We start from the raw sequence: 20,488 nt of genomic DNA, 5'->3' as shown, positions 1-20,488 counted from the left end.
CTCTGGGTTGAGTGTGTGAAATCGCCAATACCCCAAAAGAGGAATACAAAGGCCCTCTATAGGTAACATCTGCATGAAATCAACTAATAACATCTCAATAAAGAAATTTCAAACAAATAGCTGAGTCATATGGATTTGTTTATGGAAACCCAAGGGTTTATGATGGTGATTCAGAACTGTATCATTAACTTTATGGGATCAGAATTTGGTTAGCAGTGCATATCCCAAAAGGAATGGTAGAAACTATACAACAGAACAGTGGCACCTCCCAAATGACAAGACATAACCTGGTGGCTAGAAAGATAAATCAGAAAGTTCATGAACTGGCAGCCGATGCTCCTCCTACAACTACACACTACTTGTTGCCCATGATGATATTTATAATGATGGTAATAGTAATGAAGATATAAGTTCAAAGTGGCACAACGAGGTGGCGCCATAGTGCATGGAATGCTGGGCCTAGGAAAAAGGCAATTTTCCCCTAGCATAAGTGTGACCTTAGACTTAATAGTCAAATGATCCTGTATAAGTCATTTAACCCTTTATACCTCAGTTGCTTATCTATAAAATGAACTGGAGAAAGTAAATTACTACAGTGTCTTTGCTGAAAACACTCCAAATGGAGTCATGAAGAGCTGGATACAACTGTAATATCTAAACAAAAGCAAAATTAAAATGGTAACTTTCTCATTAATTTAGTCATTTTGGCATTCCCTTTTCACTTAAAGGAAGGAAATCTCTTAGACATGCATTTAATTTCTTGGTTCATACTTTTAATAAATTATACCTGATAATAAGAACAATGATAAAACTCATGTTTAATAAATGTTTTTGGAGTATTGTTATTTTATTACACTAGCATGGTCTAACCAAGAACAAATTACATCTTTTCACTAATTAAGGCTCATCTTTATTTCTCAAAAGAATGTTTTGTAGTTTTATTCATATATTTCCTTTGTATGTGTTGTTATTTACCTCTGAATAAATCATAATGATACAAAATAGCATACTTTTTTCCGCAGTTCTATCTTCATGTTTTTAATTGTTATCCCTTTTCTTGTTGTTGTTGTTCAGTCATTTCAGTCATGTCCTCTCCATGATCTCATTTTAGCTTTTCTTGGTAAAGATACTGGAATAGTTTGCCTTTTCCTTCTCTAGTTCATTTTATAGATGAGGAAACTCAGGCAAACAACGTTAAGTGACTAGCTCAGGGTCACATAGCTAAGGAAGGGTCTGAGGCTTTATTTGATTTTAGGACTTCTTGACAGATCTCTCTCCACTGTGTCATCTAGTTCCTAGTTGTTAACCTTTATTTGACAGTTCTAGAAATGCTAAGTTGAATATCTGTATTGTTATGTAATTTAAAAAAAAACACAAGAAAAATTCTGATTCAGATTCAAAGCATAAAATGTCCTCTATGTAAATTTACCTGAGTGTAATATATAAATAAAGTTTTTAAAAAGAATGAACTGGCTACATAAAAATCCTAAATCTATGTTCTTGCTTCTCTTATGCTTCATCCCTGAAAATCTTTAAAGTCTTCTTTGATGGCAGATAAAAGATGAAAGATGAACTTTTAAAATATAGAGACAACATAACCAGCCAAGAGGATACAGGTATAAGTTGTTTCATACCAGGTTATAAAACCACTGTACCGAAGAAGATGGTGAAAAAGTGAATTCCAGAAGCGTAAAGTCTTTGAAGCAAACATCTGGCTTTCTGATCCAAGGAGTATCCCTCTTGGGACAGACTTTGAGAATGGGCCAGCTGATGACAATTGCAGGAAAAAAAAAAAAGGAATTAGCAACACTAGTTGTTTACCACAGAGACAAATTAGGTGAAGAAAACGCTTACTGCCCCAATGGGTATTTGAACCCAACCCTTGCAACAGTGTTAACAACATAGCAAATATGTCCCTCTGTTAACTAATTTATCTAATGTGATTGAGCTATAAGCCTGCTTTTTAAAGGCTGCGTGTTCAATGTCATCTCTATTAGTAGTGCAGCTGAACTTGTAGTATTCAGGACACAGCACTTCCATTCATTTAAAAAAAATTTTTTTTGTTTGTTAGGTTTTTTGTTTTTCTTTGTTTCAAGAACTCTTTTAAAGGTTCACTTACAATTCTGTTGTTTGGTTGGAAATCAGGTTTTGACTTGGGAATTTTTTTTTTTTTTGATTTTGTGTGTTTGTGTATTTGTTTTGTTTATTTTTGATAGAACATAATAAGGTCACTATAATTTCACAGTCTTCCACTTGAAATCTCAGAAAAGAACAAGTGATGTCATGGAAAAGTCACTGGTTTTAGAATCAGAAGATTTTATTTCATATTTAAATTCTGCCATTTATTAATCATGTGACTTTTCCCTAATTTAAAAAGGGAGTAGTGAAAGAGATAGACAACAGAGAAGGGAGAGAAAAAAGAACAGGAGGAGAAGGGGACAGAAAATATTTATATTATCTATGTCATAGGGTTATTGTGAGGAAATAATAATTGCAATGACTCATATTTATAAAATACTTGAGGTTTATAAAGCTTTACATTTATTGTTTCATTTGAGCCTCATAAAGCTTTGCCCTAGTGATATGCCCATTTTATAAATAAGGAAACTGAGGTTCAGAGAGATTACGTTACATGCTTAAGATCACATAGCAAGTAAACATCTGAGGGAGGATTTGAGTCCTGTTCTTCCTGATTCTAAAAACATATCTAAATGCAGAGTTGAAAGTACTTTGAAATGAGCCAAGTATATGTAAATATGAACTCTTGCTTATAAAAAAAATAACTAAAACCTCTGTTTCCAAATAACACAGCAACAAAAACTGTTTCAGACATTTTGGGGGAAATTGTTTCTTTCATCTGTGCCTATTATCATCCTGTCTTTTTCTTATTTCTTGGTTTCAAAAACAAATACTAACTTTCATGTGCATTTTCTGTTTCCTTTCAAGAGAAAACTGGCCATGTAGAAATTGTCCGAGTTGTGTACCAGCCAGAATACATCAGTTTTGAGGATCTGCTCAAGGTCTTCTGGGAGAATCATGACCCGACACAAGGTAGAGTGATGAGTGAGCCAGTATTTAATTATCTTACTAATTACAGCTGGGATAATTAGTGTTTGAGCTGCATGGAAGAGATGAACCTTGAAATCACACAGGAGTTCAAGAATATGATGGCAGACATTTATTGACAAGGAAAAAGGAGAGAGGGAAAAAGAGGAGAGACAAGAGAATGGAAGCAGACTTAGACTGTCTGCATTCCCCACTGCCTCTCCATTTACAGCTGTCTGTGGTGGGAGAATTCCCACAGAGAAATACATGAGACAGTAGAAAATCCATTCACCTTTGATTATTACATTATGCTTCCTTAATGCAGGCTTTTGTCTATGAAATTAGTGCCTTTTTTCAGCCATTCCAAAGTTGTTCTGATTTATGCTTCCTGTATTTCCTTTGGTTTAGGTTTTTTCATCTTTTAAAAACTGCTGTTAGATTTTGTGTATGCATAAGGAAAATAATTGAACAAAAAACATAAAGCATAGTTCTCAGGGACAACTATAGTGGAACCCATGATGTTTATCATTCAAGCATCCTCCGAGGAAGAGATTACATAGAGAAATGAATTTATATCTGTGCAAACAATGGCAATCATAATTTTTTTCTATACTGTTATGTGCATAAAAGCAGACACCCATGTGAGTGAATACCATTATAACACTCAATACACAAGACTTTTTTGTTCTGGCCTAAAGGCCATGCCAATACTGCTTTGCTAATGTGGTGTTTTCATATATGAAAATCTATTAACTAAAAATTTCTATATAACAGATGTGCTATTCACTGATCTCTACCCATTTGGCAATCACTTTAATAATGTCAATTTCACAACAGTCCTATTCATATGGTATTTGTGGTTGATATCATTATAATATACACATACATACATATATATACATATATATGTATACACACACACACACACACACACACACACACACTCAAAGATAGATAGATAGTTTGAAGTGGTCTGTCCCTGAAAACCCATATTATATTTTGAAGAGTTAAGGGAGGTAATGGGAATCACTTATTAATCATGTAATCTTCCCCTAATTTAAAAAAGGAGTAGAGAGACAGATAGACAGACAGAGAATGGATCAGGGAATATATCTTTTGATATAAAGTACCTCCTGGTACTTTCCCTCCTGGGAAAGATAGGAATTCTTTTGTCTATTTTGATTATTAGGATAAGTTTCTTGACTACTCATTTTTAAATCCAGCCAACTCAATCATGTTGTTTCTTCAACTTATTCCCAAGTAGAGGTGGATGGGTAAGTTCAAAATTTGTGTGTTCTATTATGTCAGTATCTCAATGTAACAACAATAACAATAAAGAAAAAAGGAATAATAATAATTATTATCATTATTTGTATAATTTCATGGTTCATCTCCCTTATTGAACTGTTACCACCATTAAAAGCTTATTCTAATGCTGGATAGGACACAATCCTAGTTTCTTGGAAAATGATAAGGTAACATATACAATGTGAAATATCTTTAAAGATTATCTAATCATTACTCATTTAGTAATGAGGAATTAGTACTCACTCAGAGCAGTAAAGTAATTTGCATGCAGTCACATATCTAATAAGAGCTAAAAGTTGAATCCAGATCTTTTAATGCGAGACCTGGAGCTTCTTCTCTGGCATCAGGTTGCTCATCTGCTGGTGTAACCGAAACACTGAAAGGTCCTCTCAAATAGGAGATAGGTTGAAGTCTTCACTGTTGGATGGAATACCTACAATAATGAGTTCACAGGTACATTTTAAGTATTTAAAGAGGTAGCAATTCTGATCTCAGATCAAGCAAAAGTAAAAATTGATCTAATTAAAAGAGATAAGGAAAGAAGCTATATTTTGCCAAAGGGGAGAGTACCATAGATAATGAAGTAATAGTAATACTAAACGTATATGTATCAAGTGGTATAGCATCCAAATTCCTTTTTATTTTTACATTGGTTTTCTGTTTATTATAAGTGATTTGTAAGAAGTGTGTTTTTAAGATGTTTAAAAACAAAGGACGTGGTAACAAGGCAGGATTGTCCATAAAATTAGGAACTAAGGATTCCTTTCGTCTCCCCATTCATAACATAGGTAACGAAGTACAGCTCCCAAAGAATCCTGAGTTTTGTGTAAATAACTATGCTGTCAAAATCGCATTTGAAGACATCCAGTTGGAGCTAACAAACCCAATGGGCCAGGTCCTCCGCAAGGTGCTCCAGCTACAAGGACAAAAAGCCAATGGTCTCTGTCCTCAAGGAGCTCACATTCTTCTGGGAAGGTTGGGGGAAGGACAGGGAGAAGGGAAAACATGGTAAGGAGGAATTATGGCCTGAATACATCAGCATCCAAATTCCTAAGGAAGTTAAGAAAGCTGCAAGAAGAAATAGACAGCAAAACAATATTAGTGGGGGGGATCTCAACCTTGATCTCTCAGAACTAGATAAATCAAACCACAAAATAAATAAGAAAGAAGTTAAGGAGGTAAATAGAATTTCAGAAAAGTTAGATATGATAGATATTTTGAAGAAAATTGAATGGGGTCAGAAAGGAGTACACTTTTTTTTCTCAGCGGTTCATGGAACCTATACAAAAATTGACCATATATTAGGGTATAAGGACCTCAAAATCAAATGCAGAAAGGCAGACATAGTAAATGCATTTTTTCAGATCATGATACAATAAAAATTACATGTAATAAAAGGCCAGAGGATTATAGACCAAAAATTAATTGGAAACTAAATATTCTAATCCTACAGAATGAATGGGTGACAGTGAAAGAACTCTGGGAGATGACTTTGAACCACTACATAGAATTCCCAATCCCTTTATTTTTGTCCTCCTGCATTTTTGATTTCCTTCACGGGCTAATTGTACACTATTTTAAAGTTTGATTCTTTTTGTACAGCAAAATAACTGTTTGGACATGTATACATATATTGTATTTAACTTATACTTTAACATATTTAACATGTATTGATCAACTTGCCATCTGTGGGAAGGGGTGGGGAGAAGGAGGAAAAAGGTTGGAACCAAAGGTTTTGCAATTGTCAATGCTGAAAAATTACCCATGCATATCTCTTATAAATAAAAAGCTATTTTTAAAAAAGAATGAATGGGTTAAACAACAAATCATAGACATAATCAATAATTTCATCCAAAAAAATGACAATAATGAAACAACATACCAAAATTTGTGAGATGCAGCCAAAGTGGTTTTTAGGGAAAATTTTATATCTCTAGATGTTTACTTGCATAAAATAGAAAAAGAGAAGATCAGTGAATTGGGCTTGTAATTAAAAAAAGCTAGAAAAAGAACAAATTAAAACTCCCCAATTAAATACTGAATTTGAAATCCTGAAAGTAAAAGGGGAGATTAATCAAATTGAAAGTAAGAAAACTATTGAATTAATAAATAAAACTAAGAGTTGGTTTTATGAAAAAACTAACAAAATAGATAAACCTTTAGTTAATTTGATTAGAAAAAGCAAAGAAGAAAATCAAATTGTTAGTCCCAAAAATGAAAAGGGAGAATTTTCCACCAATGAAGAGGAAATTAGAGCAATAATTGGGAGTTTTTTTGCTCAACTATATGTCAATAAATTTGATAATCTAAATGAAATGGAGGAATACCTACAAAAATATAGATTGCCCAGACTAATAGAAGAGGAAATAAATTATTTAAATAGTCCCATTTTAGAAAAAGAAATAGAACAAGTTATTAATCAACTCCCTAAGAAAAAATCCCCAGAGCCAAATGGATTTACATATGAATTCTACCAAACATTTAAAGAACAATTAATTCCAATACTTATAAAACTATTTGAAAAAAAACAGGGAAAGAAGAACTCTTGCCAAATTCCTTTTATGACACAGATATGGTGCTGATACCTAAACCAGGGAGGGTGAAAATAAAGAAATAAAATTGTGGACCAATTTCCCTAATGAATATTGATGCAAAAATCTTAAATAAAATATTAGTAAAGAGATTACAGAAAATCATCCCTGGGCTAATACAATATGAGCAAGTAGGATTTATACCAGGAATGTAGGGCTGGTTCAATATTAGGAAGACTATTAGCATGTTTGACTATATCAATAACCAAACTAACAAAAATTACATGATTATCTCAATAGATACCAAAAAAGCATTTGATAAAACCAATGCCCATTCCTATTAAAAACACTAGAGAGTATAGGAATAAATGGACTTTTCCTTGAAATGATCATTAACATTTATCTAAAATCATCAGCAAGCATCATGTGTAATGGGGACAAACTAGAACCATTCCCAATAAGATCAGGGGTGAAACAAGGTTGCCCACTATCACCATTACTATTCAATATCATATTAGAAATGTTAGCTTTGGCAATAAGAGAAAAAAAAAAGATGAAAGAAATAAGAGTAGGAAAAAATAAAGAATAGGAAACCAAATTATCACTCTTTGAAGATGAGATGATGGTATACTTAAGAGAGCCCTAGAAAGTCAACTAAAAAACAACCAGAAATAATTCACAACTTTATCAGAATTGCAGGATACAAAATAAATCCATATAAATCATCAGCATTTTTATGTATTGCCAACAAAGTCCAGCAGCAAGAGATACAAAGAGAAATTCCATTTAAAATAACTGTTGATAATATAAAATATTTGGGAGTCTATCTGCCAAGGCAAAGTCAGGAACTATATGAACACAACTACAAAACACTTTCTATACAAATAAAGTCAGATCTAATCAATTGGAAAAATATCAAGTGCTTATCATATGATAATACTACCTAAATTAATCTACTTATTTAGTTCCATACCTATCAAACTCCCAAGAAATTATTTTACAAGTCTAGAAAAAATAATAACAAAGTTCATGTAGAAGAACAAAAGGTCAAGAATTTCAAGGGAATTAATGAAAAAAAAAAATGCCAGTGAAGGTGACCTAGCTGTGCCAGATCTAAAACTATATTATAAAGTAGCAGTCATCAAAACCATTTGGTATTGGCTAAGAAACAGAGCAGTTACTACTGGGTTTATATTCCAAAGAAATACTAAAGAAGGGAAAGGGACCTGTATGTGCTAAAATGTTTGTGGATCTTTTTGTGGTGATTAGAAACTGGAAAATGAATGGATGCCCATCAATTGGAGAATGGTTGGGTAAATTGTGGTATATGAATGTTATGGAATATTAGTGTTCTGTAAGAAATGACCAGCAGGATGAATACAGAGAGGGTTGGAAAGACTTACATGAACTGATGCTGAGTGAAATGAGCAGAACCTGGAGATCATTATACACTTCAACAACAATACTGTATGAGGATGTATTCTGATGAAAGTGGATTTCTTTGACAAAGAGAAGATCTAACTCAGTACCAATTGATCAATGATGGACAGAAGCAGCTACACACAGAGAAGGAACACTGGGAAATGAGTGTAAACTGTTTGCATTTTTGTTTTTCTTCCCAGGTTATTTTTACCTTCTGAATCCAATTCTCCCTGCACAACAAGAGAACTGTTCGGTTCTGCATACATATATTGCATCTAGGATATATTATAACATATTTAACATGTATAAGACTGCTTGCCATCCAGGCAAGGGATTGGAGGGAGGGAAAGGAAAAGTCAGAACAGAAGTGAGTGTAAGGGATAATGTTGTAAAAAATTACCCAGGCACATATTCTGTCAATAAAAACATAAAAAAAAAAAAAAAAAAAGCAGTTGATCAGTGAAATAGATTAGGTTCACAGAACAAAATAGTCAATGATTATAGTAATCTAGTGTTTGACAAACCGTTAAGACCCCAGCTTTTGGGATAAGAACTCACTATTTGACAAAAACTGCTAGGAAAATTGGAAACTAGTATGGCAGAAATTAGTATTGACCCATACCTAACACCATATACCAATATAAGATTGAAATGGGTTCATGATTTAGACATAAAGAGTGATATTATAAGCAAATTAGAAGAACATAGGATAGTTTACCTCTCAGATCAGGAATTTGTGACCAAAGAAGGACTGGAGCTCATTATTGTATACAAAACAGATAATTCTGATTATATTAAGTTAAAAAGTTTTTGTTCAAACCAAATTAATACAGACAAGATTAGAAGGGAATAAATTGGGAAAAAAATTTTATATTCAAGGGTTCTGATAAAGACCTCATTTTTAAAATATAGAGAGAACTGACTCAAATTTATAAGAATTCAAGCCATTCCCCAATTGATAAATAGTCAAAGGACATGAACAGACATTTTTCAGAGGAAGAAATTGAAACCATCTCTAATCGTATGATAAGGTGCTCTAAATCACTATTGATCAGAGAAATGCAAATTTAGACAACTTTGAGATATCACTACACAACGCTCATATTGGCTAAGATGACAGAAAAAGATAAGGATGAATGTTGGAGGAGATGTGGGAAAACTGGGACACTAATACATTGTTGGTGGAGTTGTGAATGGATCCAACCATTCTGGAGAGCAATTTGGAACTATGCCCAAAGAGCTATCAAACTCTGCATACCTTTTGATCCAGCAGTGTTACTACTGGGTTTATATCCCAAAGAGAATATAAAGTAAGGAAAGGGATCCCCATGTGCAAAAATGTTTGTGGCAGCCCTCTTTGTGGCAAGAACTGGAAACTGAATGGATGCCCATCGATTGGAGAATGTTTGAATAAATTATGGTATATGAATGTTATGGAATATGAGAGCGGCCTGGAGAGACTTAACATGAACTGAGACTAAATGAAATGAGCAAAACCAGGAGATCATTATACATGGCAACAACAATATTATATGATGATCAATTTGGATGGATCTGGCTCTTCTCAACAATGAGATGATTCGGGCCAGTTCCAATGATCTTGTGATGAAGAAAGCCATCTGCACCCAGAGAGAGGATTGTGTGAACTGAGTGTGGATCGCAACATAGCATTTTCATTTCTTTTATTGTTGTTTGCTTAAATTTTATTTTCTTTCTCATTTTCCTTCCTTTTTAAACAGATTTTTCTTGTGCAACAAGATAATTGTATAAATATGATTGTATATATTCTATTTACACATATTTTTTACCATGTTTAACATATATTGGATTACTTGCCATCTAGGAGAAGGGTTGAAAGGAAAGGGGGGGTGGAATTGGAACACAAGATTTTGCAAGGGTGGATGTTGAACATTATCCATGCATATGTTTTGAAAATAAAAGCTTCAATTAAAAAATTTTTTTAAAAAGTGTTATAGAGCATTAATAACATTCTCTTCTGTTCGATAACAATGCCATGTGGAGCTAGCATGTGGGATCATTCTGTAAATCAGAAAGATGCCTTTAGATATCCAGGTGCTAGTTGACATTTACAGAGTAATTGAAGATATAAAGTTCAAATTTGAGAATAATTTATCAGGTACCTACTATGTACAGAAGAGAGAATTTTAAAATATAGTGCTTGCCTCAATTTATAGTATGACAGAGAAAAATAATATATATACGAGGAGTAATGGTGATATAATAGAAAGAACAATTGATTTAATGCCATAAAGTCTGGGTACAAATCCCAATTTTGCCACTTCTTACCTGTATGGTAGGCAGCCAAGTGATACAGTGCTGGCGTTTGGGTCAGAAAAACTTTTTCAAATCCATCTTCTGACACTTCCTCACTGATGACCTTTAAAATGATCTGGATTATCAGGAATTCTGGGCAGCATATTTATAGAAAAGGGAAAACATTTGCCATTTTCTGACTGAATGGTGAACTTTTTAATAACATATTAGTGCATCTTAAATGGTTGAAGTCAGAGTAAAACCTTTTAAGTAACAAATGAAACTCACAGACTTTACAAGGTCCTATTATAATCAAGGTTTGTTATAACAGTAGATTGGGCTGAGAGATCAATATTGAGAGTCCAGGTGGTTTCACAGGAGTGCAGGCTCAGCACTTCAGAGAGGCTCAGCAGTAGGTACAGTCAAATATCCATGTAGTTATGGGTAAAGTGTCAGTAGAGGATAAGCAGTAACCATTTGGTATTAGGAACAATGCAGGCAGTAGTGATCTAATCTCTGCAGTTTATTGTTGGTCTGGAGTCTTTGGAAGGACTGGATCCTTAAGGCACAAATGTTTCAGATAGAGAATTAGAATGGGAACTAAGTTTTGTGCTTGAGAAGGGACTTGGAGAAGGCAGGTACCAAGTTTTAATAGGGAGGCTGCTCTTCTTGCTTCCTCATTCTACCCTTCAAACTGCTATCTGAGTTATTTCCTCATGAACTATTCTGATCATGCTCCTCCATTTCAAAATCTTAAGTAACTCCCCTTTGCCAACCAAATAAAGTATCATTTCCTGAGATTGGCATGCAAGGCTTTCTGCAAGTTGGCTCCAACCTACCATTTGAACTATATACATATATACATATTGCATTTTCTAGGTAAACTGAACTGTATCGTAATCCTTTGTGAATTGGTCCTTTGATACATTTATCTTGGACAGGAACTGCAGGTAGCAGCAGTAAGCTAGGCCCAGAATTGAACAAGAAAATAAGCTCAATTGCATTTGGAAATAGAGCAACTCTTTTAATGACTTTAGTTTACATTAATATATGTGTATGTATGCATGTGTGCACATATGTGTATTGTATATATGTGTGTGTGTTTTCCCTGTGTTGTGATGTGCCTCAAACCAAAGAAAACCATAATCTCAGAAAATTCAAATCAGAAGTGGATCTATAAGTTAATAATAGAAGTATAGTAAGTTTGAGTAAGCTAAAGCATGTTGCCAACAATGACTTGACAATAAGAAATGGTTTAAAATCACCAATAAAGAAATGAATGTTTAGAAAAGGAAGTAAACCAATAGCATAGCAGGACAGCTCTAATATTTCACGGGTATCTTTGAAATAGTAAAAGAATATAGGGAAGGATTAATGAGTAGTTTTTCTATTGATTTATGGGAGGACAAGGAGTAGGTCTACACAGGAAAAGAAGGCATGGATAGAATGAGGTTTGTTTGTATTGGTGAAGGGAGACCTAACATGTGACATTGTGGATCCACAGGAATATCAGTCTTATGTTATGTAATTTGCTTTACTTCTCCAGAGACAATCAGTGAACTTGGATTGGGGAGGAAGATAAAGTAGTGGGATAAAGGAAGGGTAAGGACATAGAGAAAAGGAAGAAGAAAAAGATAAGAGAAAAGGGTTTTTCTTCTCCATACTCATATAATAAAACTTTTCCAAATGCAAAGAAAATAAAAGAGCCCAACATGACTTCCCCAGTGAAAAACCAATAGGCTAACTTAAAATATATATGTTTTCTTTCTGTGGTTTTCTTACTAAGTTGGGCAACAAGCTCTGCCAAATTAATGTCTCAACTTCATGATGTCCAACATTTTTAGTTAGTGAGTATTTTTTATTAGTCTCTAGTTTTGAAGGACTGCACTTTTTTTTAGACAGTGTGTGAGGAATCTATCATCTGCAAATAATTAGACACTGGAAATTACATTGTATTGCTAATGAGCAGATGTGTATACTTATAGGGGAAGAACAGCTGCACACACATAAATTGCTAAAACAACCCCAAAGCAGCATTATGTATTCTGAGAGAAGTTGCATCTTCATTTAAGAATCTCAGCACCAGAAAATTAGGGGGAGAAAAAGAAAATTTGACCATTTCTGTTATTCTGGATTATAATTGGTTTATTGTTGATTGTTCTTTTTCAAGGGACAGAGTATCTAATGTACTTTATTTAGCACCTTATCTTAGTATTTCTGATGTTAACAAGAGTTTGATGTGCCCATGGTACTGAAATATGCCAAAAGCAAGAAACAAGCTATTTATGAATAATGACATTGAAATATTTTTATGAGTAAAATATCAGATCCAGTACTCTATCAGTTCCAGAGTACTTGTTATTTTCAATGATGAGGAAGAAAGTCTGATGATCTCTTGAGGAAGCATAAGATTGTGAGGAACTTCAGATCCTTTGGAAAATAGTGTGGTACAGAATAATTTAAATAAAAATAAAAGAGGTAAAGAGGACAACTAGAATTCATCTTGAAAAAAAAGGATAAACTAGACAAAATTTGTGGTTGGATTGTGATGAAATAGTAATGACACAATCTAGAAATTCTAAAGGATAATGCATTGGTAACTGAGTCCATTGTGATAGTGATAATAATTCCTCACATTTACTTACATAGTGCTTTAAGGTTTGCAAAGTACTTTTTTCAAAGCATTTTTGTGAAACAAGTGGTACAGTTATTATAATCTCCACTTTACAGATGAGATAAGGATCCAATAGGTTAAGGGACTTGTTTGTGATCTCTTATATCTAGTTAAACATCTGAATCCAAATCTCAGGCAGCTAACTGTTCTATGCTTTCTCTTTAGATAATATGAATCTTCTTACTATGATTTCTGCCTTACTCTGTGCCTACTCATGATCCTTATTGATATATTTTAAATCTAAATATCTCAAATTGTATAACATGATACTCTACTATGGTGGAAAACCTTAGTTTTGACCTTGCCATTTACTTCATATATATTCTTGAACAAATCACTTAATTTCTCAGAACTTCAGTTTACTCATCTGTAAAATGGAGATTGCAGTTCTTCTACTACATACCTTACTAGGTTTTTGCAAAGATTAAATAATATGTTTTGTAAGCATACTTTGTAATGAAGTGCCATATAAATGAGAATTGTGGTCATGATATTAGCTTGTTATCTTTGATGATGATATGTCCCTATTGTTAGACAATAAGATGTTTTGTAATGATAATAAAAATATATTGGTTGTGCTGGGGTGGGGGTCTTAGTTCTCTTCTTTTTCTCATTTCTGTTGGGTTATTTTATCCATTGTGTTATACTTCTCAGGCAAATTAGAACTAGGGCTGTTAAATGATTAGTAGCTACAATGCCGGGCCTGGAGGAAGGAAGAATGAAGTTCCCGAGTTCAAATCTAGCCTCAGATACTTGTTAGCTGTGCAACCATGGCCATGTCTGTTTGCCTTAACCCTATTCCCTCACGTCCTTGTCTTTCCAATGAGCTGGAGAAGGAAATGCAAACCATTCCCCTCTCTTCTTTCTCAAATCTCCCTGTTTTAGCTGTCTTCCACAAAAAAGAACTTCTACCATCATCCTTTCTTTACAGAATGCTCTCTTAACCCCCATCTTCTCCCTGTTCTCTTTTCATTTGCTCCATATCCTTGTGATGAGGAAAATCCTATAAACAGTAATAGTTTCATAGGATTCAAAATCTCAGCTCATCTGCATTTGAAGTCATTTTCATGGGCCTAGGGACTCATGGGAAATGTAGTTCTTAATCAGATGGACTATGCCTGCAGCTCAGCACACTGAAAAGTATTAGAGTGTTCTCATCTAAAGCCTTTACATATGGTTAGACAAACCTTTTCTTATGACATGGCATATTCAGTTGTGCCATATATGTTTGCCAAAATGCAGTAATATAGTAGCTTATTAGTTATATGGGGCTTTACAATTACAAAGACCTTTCACACACACTAGCTTTCACAATCACCTTTTGAGCTAAGTAGAACATGTAACATGTTAATAAAAATATATTTTCCTCCAAAATGTAGTTGGCTTGTACAAAATCTCAGCGCAGCCTATAACTACAACACAATTTGCTTTTGACCACCATTATACTAGCTTCTCTGGATGTAAAATTTGTAGTTAATCACACAAGGATTTTTGCTCCTCTCTTCTTTCTTTTCCCACCAAATTAAGGGTTTTAAAAAAATTTATGAACAGTGCCTTATGACTGATGGAATACTACTATACCATAAGAAATGATGAGCTCAGTGATCTTAGAAAAACATGATAGACTTGCATGAAATAATGAAAAGTGAAATGAACAGAAACAAGAGAATATTGTATATAGTAACAGTTTTGTTTTAAGAACAACCCTGAGTGACTGTCATTTTGACTCTTAAAAAATACCCAAATTAACTACAAATGACATATGAAGGTAGTTATCATCTATTTCCAGAGAAAGAAATGATAAATAGAAATATGTGTAAAATGGTTTTCTATATTTACATATTTCTGAATAATGCTAGCCATCTTTTGTGTGGGAAAGAGTGTAGGCAGAAAAAAAGGGGGGGAAGAAAGTTACATGATAACTTTATTATATATTTAAATAATCAAGTAGTATAAAATAGATTTGTGCTCTCATGTACAATCCTTTTTTTTTTTTTTCCTATTCTACTGTGGAAATGCTTGTTTTATTTCTTATGTTCAGAATAAAATAAATAATTTTAAATATATAGACTATTGATAAATGGTCAAAGGATATGAACAGACAGTTTTCAAGTGAAAAAATTGGAACTATTTCTAGTCATATGAAAAGGTGCTCTAAATCACTATTTGTTGGAATCTTTACAAACTGCTAACTCATGAGAGTTGATAGATTATTGATCTGATCTTACAAGAAGATGTTTTGGGCCAGAACCTGAAACAAGGTACTGTAGAACTAATTGATACAATGCTTGTGTTTGCATCTTTATTCACTGGAGTTCACAAGTATGAGAGATTCACAAAGTAAACTTTGTAACTTTGTGAATTCACACCTCCCTTGAAGCTCTTAGGGCCAGAGAGTATTATGGGAGAAAACCCATAATCCCTCTCTCTCCTATCCCACAATTCCTCTCTCTTGAATAAAAGGAACAGACAGAGGCTCTCAGACAGATTTCACCAGAATGGCATGAAGAGTGGAGCTGGCTGGAGGCTGAAGAAAGCAGAGGTAGAGGAGGCAGAGGCTGAAGGACAAACCTTTGGATTTGGAGACATTCGGAGGGAGCGCTTGGAACCAAGCAGAGAGATAGACCTCTAAGATTCAAGCTAACCAGGCTATATTAGAGACAATAAAAGATCTGAACTTTTATCACCTGACTGCATTTGGGGTAATTATTGATCTGAACTGATACTAAAGCTGCCTCCAAGAAAACTTCCCCCAAGAAACCTGCACCCCTTCTCCCAAAAAGAACCATTATCTTATTAGCCGCTGCCGCCACTTCGGGGACCCGGCAGGCAGTGTGGGGGCCTCCGCGGGGAGAAAAGAGGCAGGCAGGAGGCAGCTGCAACTACTGATCAGAGAAATGCAAATTAAGACAACTCTGAGATACCACTACACACCTCTCAGATTGGCTAAGATGACAGGAAAAAATAATGACGAATGTTGGAGGGGATGTGGGAAAACTGGGACACTGATACATTGTTGGTGGAATTGTGAACAGATCCAGCCATTCTGGAGAGCAATTTGGAACTATGCACACCCTTTGATCCAGCAGTGTTACTACTGAGCCTGTATCCCAAAGAGATCTTAAAAGAGGGAAAGGGACCCACATGTGCAAAAATGTTTGTGGCAGCTCTTTGTGTAGTGGCAAGAAACTAGAAACTGAGTGGATTGAGTCAATTGGAGAATGGCTGAATTAGTTATAGTATACAAATGTTATGAAATATTATTGTTTAGTAAGAAATGACCAGCAGGATGATTTCAGAAAGGCCTGGAGAGACTTACATGAACTGATGCTGAGTGAAATGAGCAGAACTAGGAGATCATTGTACACAGCAACAAGAAGATTATAAGATGATCAATTCTGATGGACGTGGCTCTCTTCAACAATAAGATGATTCAAACCAGTTCCAATTGTCCAATAATGAATAGAGCCACCTACACCCAGAGACAGGATTGTGGGAACAGTGTGGAACACAACATAACATTCTCACTCTTTCTGTTGATGTTTACTTGCAGTTTTGTTTTCCTTCTCAGGTTTTTCTTTCTAGATCCGATTTTTCTTGTGCAGCAAGGTAATGTATGGATATGTATACATATGTTGGATTTAACAAATATTTTAACATGTATTAGACTACCTGCCATCTAGGAGAGGGGGTGGGGGAAAAAAGGGAAAAATTGGGAACAGAAGGTTTTGCAAGGGTCAGTGAAAAATTACCCATGCATATGTTTTGTAAATAGAAAGCTATAATCATTAATGTGTGTGTGTGTGTGTGTGAGTGTGTATAGACAGTGACAGCTTCTGATCCTTTCTGAACTGTTTATATCACCATGTCCTCTCTAATGAGAGATTTTTCATGCTGTGCCAGCCTCAAACTAGGCAATCTTTTGAGCTCCTAAAATCAGACCTTTCTCCATTCAAGTGTAAAGAAGTGTTGTATAGTAGAATTAATACCATATTTGGAGTCAATAAGATCTGGGTTTGAGATCTAGGTCTATTGTTTATTGTCTATGTGCCCATGAAAATGCCACTTTACCATTCTAAGCTTCTGTTTCCTCTTGTTAAAAATAAGGATGCTGTTATTTGTACTACTTATTGTTATGAAGAGAGTATTTTGTAAACTATAGAGTACTATATCAATGTGACATTTGTTATTTTCTGTCATAGTTCTACAGTATTGGTTGTACCTTCTCACACTGATTCTAGAAAATCAGGATAGTTCTTGCTCCCTATTTCTCTCTCTCGATTCTCCCTTTGTTGCCATAACTAAGCAACCTCTTCTTTGAAGTGCATTTTATTAAAATCCTTCCTCCTCATTAGATTATGGTGACTATTGTCAACTTATCCCCTGATTATTCCCCTTTGTCCTGGTCATAGTTCCATGTCTAAAACAATGGATCCCTCAGCACCCAATAGTTCAAATAAAGAATCCCTGCAATTAAAATGTCCAGCCACTTCCATACAAAAGACTTATCACTGAGCCAGTAAAAACCATTTTAGAAAAATAAAGGCATGGAGAAGCTACTATCAAGAAAACTGAAAACACTTGTCAACTTTGTAACTTTTGAAGCTCCTCTCCCCAAGTGGTAAAACTTTTTATATTCTCCTTTCAGTTGTACAGGGAGGAAGGTAAATGCCAGATACTCAAGGTCTGCTCCATACCATCTTATCTCAAAATGATAGGATGAACCCTGAAACTAGTTTCAATAATATATTGTAGTTGATATTATGGAAGTGTCGGCTTTAACTTAATTGTCTCCAATTTTATTAGTGTCTTGGCCGCAACATCTTGCTTTTCACAAGAAGTCCAGCACCTGACTTACAGTCTTGCTATCCTTCCTGAAAAGTTTGGCATTTTTGTTGATGCTCCTTCAAACACTTTCACCTCCAAGTTCCTCAAATGCATCAGTTCGCTCAACTGACTCTTCCACTCCAGTTTAGCCACAAAGGGATGTCATATTATGGATCCTATCATTACCCACAAACCTTAACAATTAAAAAAAACAAACAAACTTAAGTCTTACCTGGCTATAACTACTGTTATTCCATTTGCCCCTATACCTGATCTTTCCTAAAGCTTTTCTTTATTTGATTGGGATTTCCAATCTCTCCTCCCCTTAATACTTAAATTAATGGTAGAGAGCTTTAGATGTTCCCTGATGATATCATTGTGCCCTTCTTTTCTGGATGTCATGTTGTCTCTGATGGACATTTCTGTTGGTCCAATGGCTGTCAAACTTCTCTTTGCTACTAGTTAGAAATCTTAACCTATTCAGAGTCATCCATGACTCTTTCTTGCCATTCACTAAAGTGTAGTGACTAGAAAGCCTCTCCCCAGCTATGGCAGGCTGAAGCTTTTAATGCATATCTGTCTGTGATTACAGACCAGTTCACTTAGGGAGGCAGTAGCTAACAAAAGTCACCAGAATGCTTCAGACCAAAAAGGTTGTTCTTTTTTTTTTTTTTTTTAATAACTTTTTATTGATAGAACGCATGCCAGGGTAATTTTTTACAGCATTATCCCTTGCATTCACTTCTGTTCCGATTTTTCCCCTCTCTCCCTCCCTCCACCCCTTCCCCCAGATGGCAAGCAGTCCTATACATGTTGAATGGGTTGCAGTATATCCTAGATACAATATATGTGTGCAGAACCGAACAGTTTTCTTGTTGCACAGGGAGAATTGAATTCAGAAGGTATAAATAACCCTTTAGAGGTTAGAGGAAGAAAAACAAAAATGCAAGCAGTTTATATTCATTTCCCAGTGTTCTTTCTCTGGCTGTAGCTGTTTCTGTCCATCTTTGATCAATTAAGGCTCTCTTTATCGAAGAGATCCACTTCCATCAGAATACATCCTCAAACAGTATCATTGTTGAGGTATATAATGATCTCCTGGTTCTGCTCATTTCACTCAGCATCAGTTCATGTAAGTCTCGCCAGTCCTCTCTGTATTCATCCTGCTGGTCATTCCTTACAGAACAATAATATTCCATAACATTCATATACCACAATTTACTCAATCATTCTCCAATTGATGGACATCCTTTCATTTTCCAGCTTCTAGCCACTACAAACAGGGCTGCCACAAACATTTTGGCACATACAGGTCCCTTTCCTTTCTTTAGTATCTCTTTGGGGTATAAGCCCAGTATTCACTCACAAATACAATACTCACAAAGAGTATTCACAGTTTGATAACTTTTTGAGCATAGTTCCAAATTGCTCTCCAGAATGGCCGGATGTGTTCACAATTCCACCAACAATGTATCAGTGTCCCTGTTTTCCCACATCCCCTCCAACATTTCCCATTATCTTTCCCTGTCATTCTAGCCAATCTGACAGGTGTGTAGTGGTATCTCAGAGTTGTCTTAATTTGCATTTCTCTGATTAATAATGATTTGGAGCATATTTTCATATGTCTAGAAATAGTTTCAATTTCTTCGTCTGAGAATTGTCTGTTCATATCCTTTGACCATTTATCAATTGGAGAATGGTTTGATTTCTTATAGATTAGAGTCAATTCTCTATGTATTTTGGAAATGAGGCCTTTATCAGAACCTTTGATTGTAAAAATGTTTTCCCAGTTCATTGTTTCCCTTCTAATCTTGTTTGCATTTGTTTTGTTTGTACAAAAACTTTTCAATTTGATATAATCAAAATTTTCTATGTTGTGGTCAATAGTGATCTCTAGTTCTTCTTTGGTCATAAATTCCTCCCTCTTCCACAGGTCTGCGAGGTTAACTATCCTGTGCTCTTCCAATTTATTTATAATCTCATTCTTTATGCCTAGGTCATGAACCCATTTTGACCTTATCTTGGAGTATGGTGTTAAGTGTGGGTCAGTGCCTAGTTTCTGCCATACTGATTTACAACTTTCCCAGCAATTTTTGTCAAATAATGCATTTTTATCCCAGAAACTGGTGTCTTTGGGTTTGTCAAACACTATATTATTAAAGTTATTGGCTGTTTTGTCCTTTGAACCTAACTTATTCCATTGATTAACTAGTCTATTTCTTAGCCAATACCAGATGGTTTTAGTAACTGCTGCTTTATAATATAATTTTAGATCTGGTACAGCTAGGCCACCTTCATTTGATTTTTTTTTCATTAATTCCTTTGAAATTCTTGACCTTTTGTTTTTCCATATGAACTTTGTTGTTATTTTTTCTAATTCATCAAAGTAGTTTTTTGGGAGTCTGAT

At 34.7% G+C, this 20,488-nt stretch overlaps 1 protein-coding gene across 2 annotated transcripts in view; it reads left to right on the top strand.

Annotated features, from left to right (window-relative positions):
- The window catches only part of MSRA (methionine sulfoxide reductase A), a 527,887-nt gene that overhangs the window by 345,596 nt on the left and 161,803 nt on the right, over positions 1–20,488 (top strand). For both annotated transcript variants that reach the window (XM_051975735.1, XM_051975734.1), the window contains one exon: positions 2,947–3,051. In XM_051975735.1, the coding sequence (XP_051831695.1) occupies positions 2,947–3,051 (105 nt within the window). The remainder of the gene's footprint in view (positions 1–2,946; positions 3,052–20,488) is intronic.

This window comes from Antechinus flavipes, chromosome 2 (assembly GCF_016432865.1).
Source record: "Antechinus flavipes isolate AdamAnt ecotype Samford, QLD, Australia chromosome 2, AdamAnt_v2, whole genome shotgun sequence".
In the NCBI taxonomy this organism is placed as follows: Eukaryota; Metazoa; Chordata; class Mammalia; order Dasyuromorphia; family Dasyuridae; genus Antechinus; species Antechinus flavipes.
Note: the sequence above shows the minus strand (reverse complement) of the source record. Positions and strands in the feature narration are given on the sequence as shown.